The following is a 7888-nucleotide window of genomic DNA, read 5'->3' on the forward strand; positions in this document are numbered from 1 at the left end:
TGTAGGTGTGTTGACATATTCGGCTGGAAACTTCCTGACATAAAGCATGATCTGAGAGGAGGGGAACTAGAGGCAACATTAAGGGGACGGACACTTCCTGTGCAGCTGAGAGCAGCTCTGAAGTCATGTCCTGCCAAATTCCCCCATTCCTCAGTCTGCACACGCGCACACACACTTTCTATAACTAGTTTCCGTTATGAGTAATTCCATCCACATAAGCATAAATTATGTGTCTTACTCGATTAAACATCGCATCTTAAAAGGCGCCTATGATGAAAATCAACTTCTATAAGCTATTTGGACAGAACTTTCTCTATAGTGTGTCCACTGTCATATTGGAGTGATATAAACCCAACAAGTTTCTTTTTTTTTTACTTTATTGACAATAAAATAGGACCCAAATCTCAGTGATTTTGAGTGTGGTTTTCCCCGCTCACCGAGTTGATTGACAGGTGCAATGTTTTTTATAATTACATGTATACTAGAGCTGCAGGATTCTGGCTAAAATGAGGATCGCAATATTTTTTTTTGTTTAAAATAAAAATCACGATTTTCTCAAGATTCTGTAGATGTAAAACAAAGCTTAATATGAGATTATTGTTTTTTCTCAAATATATGGTAAAACAACAATATTAATATTATGTGTAGGTATACTGGTTTCTATAAATAATTCTATTCTACTTATAATAACTCTGATGTTGAATTATGTTTGAGATATATGCTTGCAATTTGTCATAGACAACATTTTTAGACAATTCACGGGTAAAATCAACATTATATAGGCTAGAGTAGTTATACTGACACTAAACATTTATTTTCATGCACAACTCTGTTTGCTATGAAAGAAAAAACTTGTTGCAGTCATAACTCTAAAATGCGACATGATTATTTAAATGATGTGACGCTTTCGGTTTCATTTTCAATGCTAAGTGCTGTTCATACTTCGCACGCGGCTCTCAAACGACCACTCTGTGGCACAAACTGAAAATTATTAACCACTTTAATACCAGTTACTCAGGTATGCAGGTTCTTTTCATTAAAGTAGACGCGCACGCGTCTATCATTAAGTAGGGCCAAGCCTGCACAGTCAGCAGCTTACGTGACGTGAAATTTCCCGGCCGCGAATACAGCATTACATGAAAACAAAAATGACATTATTAGGTGATTTATACCTTTTAAATACAGTATGTGACTCTTTTAACATCATTTGGAGGTGTCCATGTAGCTGAGCTACGTGTGTGAAACAATAAAAAGACTTGTGTGGCCGCCTTTGCTTCCCTCCTGAACTCGAAAATATATTTGACAGAATCGTAGAAATGCTGGATTAAGATCGTCTAGGGGTTCGAACCCAGATCGTGATTTTTTTCGATTAATTGTGCAGCTCTAATGTATACACATGTTAACAGAACTTTTTTTTCAAATACACTGAGATAAAAATATTTGTTCCAACTTGTTTTTAATAAGCTTTATAAGTTTAAAATGTTTTTTAAAAAAAGAGCAAATTTGTAATAATGACAGTGAATCTCTATTTAATTCTTAATCGCTGTAATCACCACGGCCACATGGTGTCAGTAAACGCTAATATGTGTGTGTACTGTAAACGGCATTTGTGTGAGACTCATCATTTCAGAAAGGCTTTTCAAATTCCACCACAAATACATCGAATAAACTTGCTTGGTATTTTTGACTAGTGACCTTATTTCAGCTTCATCTGTGTCTATCACTGACTGACTTTTATCTGATGTAACGCAAGAGAAGCAGACACGCAAGTAGGAACAGTAGGCGGGGAGAAGCGGCTCATTTGCATTTAAAGTCACAGGCTACAAAAACAGCTACAATGTACTCAGACACCTAAATGCAACACAGGCTCATTCTGAAAACGTAAGCCCGTGGACATTTCTGGAGACTGTTTATTACGTAGCCGAAGGTATGGCTGCATTTAATTTTTTTAGCGAACGCTATGGGGCGGTATGACGCCGTTCCTTTTCGCGCTTACCGGCTGACCGCTTACCTCCGTGTGGAGGGCTTTCCTGCCGCAACCAGTTTGTCCAATTAGCTTGTCGTGTGCATCTTGTCGCGGACTTGAGACTCAGAGAGGAGTTGACTACGACAATGACCCGAGTTTGATTACCGGCTCAAGGTCCTTTGCCGATTCTTCCCCTCTCTCTGCTTCCAATGCTTTCCTGTCTGATATCTCTACAATCCTATCATGATAAAAGGTGAAAAACCCCTAAAAAATAATGATAAAAAAGAGAATATGGTAAAATCCGAAAACGTGGTAAAAATCAGACGAGGGCTTTTCTTTTTCCGGACGACTTTTGAAAAGCTTTGGTTGGGTTTAGGGAAGTAAGTGAGTGGGCGGGTCAATCGGTAAAATTGGTTGGGTTCAGGGAAGGAGGAGGATGGGTCAGTCGATTGGCCGGTCGCCCAGTCAATAAATTAGTCAGTCAGTCAGACAGACAGACAGACGGTCAGTCGACAGCAGCCTCTGGTGGGTTTACGCAAGAACAGCGCAAGATGAGTGTGAAACATTTGAGATGCAAAAAAGTGCACACAGCAGCCTCTCGTGGATTTGCGAAAACAAAAACTGCAAAAATACGCACCTCCCGGGACGTATTTCCCAGTCTCCAGAAACGTCTACGGGATTACGTTTTTAGAATGAGCCTGGGTTGCCCAAATGGGCAGACTCTGGAGGCAATAATAAATAATCTGATGGTTATTTTGAGCTGAAACTTTACAGACACCAAAAGGCTTAATCTTACATCTGGTAAAAGAGGTAAAATAGGTGCCTATTAAGATTAAAAGATTGTTTACAGCAAAATGTCAAATCTGTCTACCTTTTTTCTTCTGCTAAACACAAAATTAGTTATTTTGAACACTTTTGGACACCTGTAGTATTTGACATACATAGTAAGAATAAATATAATATCAATGTCTACTTACTTTAAAATATCTTCTGTTTAAGTCAGTGGTCACCAAACTTGTTCCTGGAGGGCCGATGTCCTGCAGATTTTAGCTCCAACCCTAATCAAACACACCTGAACAAGCTAATCAAGGTCTTACTAGGTATACTTAAAACATCCTGGCAGGTGTGTTGAGGCAAGTTGGAGCTAAACCCTGCAGGGACACCGGCCCTCCTGGACCGAGATTCGTGACCCCTGGTTTAAGTGAAAAAAAAAAAAATAAATTATGGAACCCAATGAGGGTGCGTGAATTCTGATACAACTTTTTGAGGGTAAAAATGTATTCCTTTGTTTTGTTGTTATTTGACAGTACAAAAACATACCTGTAAAACATCGCTCAGGCTTCTCCTAACTCCATCAACAAAAGCAAACGGCCTTGTCATTGCCAGAGGCTTCTGTTCTCTTCTATGGTTTGTGACTGTTGAAAGAGACAACATTAGTTCTTTAAACTTACTAATATGAAGCAACAGTACAGTCAAGAGTCACCAAAATATGTACATTTACAAGGCTGTTTTCAATCACTTTTGGCATCTAAAAAAGGATAGTTCACTCAAAAAGTAAATTCTGAAATCATTTACTCACACTCAGCAGGTTCCAAAGACACATACATATTTGTTTCACTAAAGACAGGGGAAAGTTTTGATAGAAGAGATTATAAGAGATATAAGAGATTTGATAGAATGTCAGTAACTAAACCGATCTCACCACACATGTACTGCCATAGCTGAAAAAATAAATACTATGGGAATAAATGAGTTTGATGACCAACATTCTTTCAAATATAAATGTATACAGGGTTGAAATATCCTCACTGTAAGAAACAAAGTTGACTCAACTTAAAATTGTAAGGCAATTTGCTCCAGGGTGTTTTTGAGTTGACAACTTAAATTGAGTCGAGTGCAGTACTTGGGTTGAAAGTTGAGTCAACTCAAAAATCTCTGCAGCAAGTTGCCTTATAATTTTGAGTTCAGTCCATAATATTCTTACAGAGCTAAAAGTAAGTAAATGATGGCGATATCTTTAAGGTGAACTATTCCTTCAAGTGCTTCATAACACAAACTGAATCTCTAGATCTCCACTGAATCTCTGCATAGTCAGTGTGTTCACATCTTTTGCAACAAAATATCTGAATGGCACTTACATGAAGCAATGTCTATTTAAAGGAGCTGTACGAGTTTCTTTTGCATTGCCAATTTGTGACACAATTTAGAATTAAAATAAGACCTTCGCCTACTTTTTCCTTTGATGCAAACAGGCATTTGTTCAAGCCCTCTCAAAGAGGGCTTTTTTAAAAATTTTTTCCTCTTTAATTTTTGCACCCAAAAAGTATGAATTCCTCATCATTTCTTAGTGATGCTCAATTTTTATGAATTTCATTTGTCTGTTTAACACAAAACAAGATATTTAGAAAAATGCAGGGGGGAAAGGCAGCCATTGACTGTTTTTTCCCCCCAGCATTCTTTAAAATATCTACTTTTGTGTTCAACAGAAAAAAGACAAGCAAACAAATTTTGAACAAGTGGAGAATGAGTAAATTATTGCAGAATGCGCAATTTAGACTATCACTTTAAAACAAGTCAACTATGAGCCATAAACCTATTTTAAAAAGCAGTAGAGACAGGGAAACATGGAGACAGGGAAAACAATAGTTTCTTGTTTGGCTATAGAGTCAAAAACCTCCATGTATGTCAAGTACAATGAAATTAACATGACCAGTTCAGTTTCTTTTCTTTTTCGGAACAGTAAGACTCTTTTCCATCTGTATATCAGTGTTGTAACAATACAGTATTATCTTACGAGATCATGAATCTATCAATTACAAAAGATTTGCCTTTGGTGTTTCTTCATTTGTAATAATGCAAGCTCATCTCACAATATCAGTGTGGTTTTACTCAGACGCATACTCATACACAGATGTCCTAACAGGAACACGCTGTGAATGAGCAATACGCATTATAAAAACTAGCTGTGTTGTGAGGGCAGCTGTTGTTTGGTCTGTGACTGACAGCTGTGCATGGATGGCACTGTTTGTAGGGCGTCTAAACTGCACCAGAAGCACAAGCTAATGAATCTGGATCAAACAAACAGCTAGAACAAGCAGCCAAAAATTACAAAACTTTCAGGGGTGACATTACGGTTCTGGGATTCTCAACTTGGAAAGAAGTCAAAAATGGAAATCCTGAATGAAATGAGCAACTGTTTTGGATGCGTATGTTTTTTTTTTTTTTTTGCTTCTGTCTCCGGCAGCTCGGATCGAAGAGCCATTATGCTCCAGAATAAATCGTTCTATATAATACTCCAGCAGCAGTTTACAAACATTGAGCCTGTGATTAGGTGGGTAAATGACACCGTTGATCTGCCTTCTTAAAGAGCCTTTAGACTAGCTAAAATAGCTGAACTCTTTTGCCCAAGTAAGACAGGAGCTTTTTAAAAAATAAAGTGCAGGCACTGCTGGGATTCTCCATCCAGAATACCCATCTTGATAATGTCATTATGCTGGTAGAAAGTAATATTAGCTGGAAGTAATATTTTTTGGGCCAAATATGTCAAAATTTAAATGACAAGCTAAGCAAACGAGTGCTGCATCTGCTTTCACTGTCATTTTCATTGTGGCATTCAAACTAATTTAATAATACAGACTAATTTGCATATTCTATGTATATACTAGAATCTCTCAGTGTCAGTCCTTAAATATCAAGTGTCATTATTGCTGTTAATATGCCTTAAGAGACTTTTTAATATATAAACAATTGTTACACTGAATGACTTTATTTTCATAGTAATTGCATTATTGCTTTAACCCAAATAAATAAATAATTTAAATAAATAAAACCTAATTTAAATGAACAATTGCATAGAGTACTTTATTTTATTTGTATTATTTAAATTTAGATACGTTGATAGATAAACTATATACAGTTGAAGTCTGATTACTAGCCGCCTTGTTTATTTTTTCCACAATTTCTGTTTAACGGAGAGAAGATTTTTTCAACACATTTTTACAACATAATAGTTGTAATAACTAATTTCTAATAATTATTTATTTTATCTTTGCCATGATGACAGTAAATATTTGACTAGACTATACAGCTTAAAGTGACATTTAAAGTCATAACTTATTGTATAATGATGGTTTGTTCTGTTGACTATTGAAAAAAAATTGCTTAAAGGGACTAATAATACTGACTTTATAATGGCTTTTTAAAAATTTAAAACTGCTCTTATTCTAGCCGAAAAAAAACAAATAAGACTTTCTCCCAGATGAAAGAAATAATATCAGACATACTGTGGAAATTTCCCTGCTCTGTTAAACATCATTTGGGAAATATTTAAAAAAGAAAAAAAGAAAATTCAAAGGGGGGCTAATAATTCTGACTTCAATTGTATAAACACAATTAAACTAGTATAGACAGCATGAAATCTCCATTTGAAATAAGTCATCAAACATGACTGGAAAGATTGTCTCACAAATTAATTCAAACCTAAAAATAAGTGATGCCATAAAAAAACAAGATATTTTAAAGAATTTCAGAAACAAGTAGTAACTGATGCCAATAGTAAAAACAAACAAACAAACAAAAAAATGTCATGGAAGTCAATAGCAATTGTTTTCTTAGCATTCTTCAAAAATATTTTCTTTTGTGTTTAACATATATAATTTAAATAAATTAAACCTAATTTAAATGAACAATTGTAAAATGCAGAGTATTTTATCTGTATTGTTTAAAATTACATATGTTAAACTATATGTAGAGAATATTAAATAAAGTATAGACAGTTTGAAAATCATCAAATCTGCATTTGAAATGGGACTGTCATCAAACATGACTAGACAGATCGTCTCACAGATTAATTTAAACCTAACCATAAGTGAAACCACAAATCAACAGATTTTAGGTTCTTGAGAGAACCTCTCAGTGAACAGTTCTTTCCTCCCTCGTTTTGCTCAATGGAAGGGCTCCACGTGTGTGAAAGGTTCTTCATGGAACCACTGATGTCAATAATGAACCTTTGTTCTTTCTTGTCAAACGTAAACCAACAATTGTTTTAGTTGGAACTTTGAAAATTATGTCATTTTAATGCAACTGTTGCTTCACAACAAAAACAAAGCGGAGTGTTCTGTCCCGTACCGTTGTGTGAGGAATGAGTTATGCGCGCGTCCGGCTGCGGTGTGAAGCTGCTGTCATTTCTGTGTAGGGTCAGAGTGAGAGACCCCCTGAACATCATCAAAGGTGTGCCTTCAAACAGAAGAATGGTGACGAGAGTCCGCCAGAAACACCTGAACAGCTGGTGATGGTGCTGCTTCATGGTTCGGTGACGCACTGATTTTGCCTTTATGAATTCTGATCGAAACACTTCTCAAAAACAGTCAGGCTAACGTTAATCAAGTTAATGCGGTCCGTCACACGTAAACTCGCACCTGACCATTCACCTGCTGGACGCCCAACTGCAGTCCGTCCTGAGAGAGCGCTCCCGGCCCAGTGTGGGCTCTGTCCATCCTGCTCAAAACCTCAGGTCTGCCCCAGCAATAATAGTGGTTTTTCTGTAGCGCTCGTTTCGTTTTGATACCAGCAGACTCGTCTGTGATGCTAACCGCGTTGAAGCTTTCTCTATGAGCCGGATCTTATTGTGCGCAATCCGTCCGCTCGCCCGCGTTAAACTGAGGCAGTATAATCGCATTTCTCCGTATGGCCAACCAGATAGGATTTCCTCTTTCGCCTTAACTCTTTGCTGTCCGGCAGGGCGGATTTACATCTCTGAAAGACTGATTATACGCATAGTTTCACCAGCAGCTGCTATAATACAAAAGGGTCCTACTAGAGGGCGTAGCCTAGTATTTGTTTACCCCTTAAAGCAGGGGATGGGGTGTACTAGGGGGTCAAAACAAGGTTGGCAAAGATCTGAAATGACATATAAACATACAT

The 7888-nt window shown here is 37.0% G+C and overlaps 1 protein-coding gene across 13 annotated transcripts in view; it reads right to left on the reverse strand.

Annotated features, from left to right (window-relative positions):
• The window catches only part of adam15 (ADAM metallopeptidase domain 15), a 49621-nt gene extending 41996 nt beyond the window's left edge, over positions 1 to 7625 (reverse strand). For all 13 annotated transcript variants that reach the window (XM_073926081.1, XM_073926079.1, XM_073926076.1 and 10 more), the window contains exons 1-2: positions 7094 to 7625; positions 3287 to 3381 (exon numbers count right to left, since the gene is read on the reverse strand). In XM_073926081.1, coding sequence (XP_073782182.1) covers positions 3287 to 3381; positions 7094 to 7271 — 273 coding nt within the window. In that variant the 5' untranslated portion in view covers positions 7272 to 7625. The remainder of the gene's footprint in view (positions 1 to 3286; positions 3382 to 7093) is intronic.
• Between the last annotated feature and the right edge of the window lie 263 nt (positions 7626 to 7888).

Source organism: Danio rerio, chromosome 16 (assembly GCF_049306965.1).
Source record: "Danio rerio strain Tuebingen ecotype United States chromosome 16, GRCz12tu, whole genome shotgun sequence".
In the NCBI taxonomy this organism is placed as follows: Eukaryota; Metazoa; Chordata; class Actinopteri; order Cypriniformes; family Danionidae; genus Danio; species Danio rerio.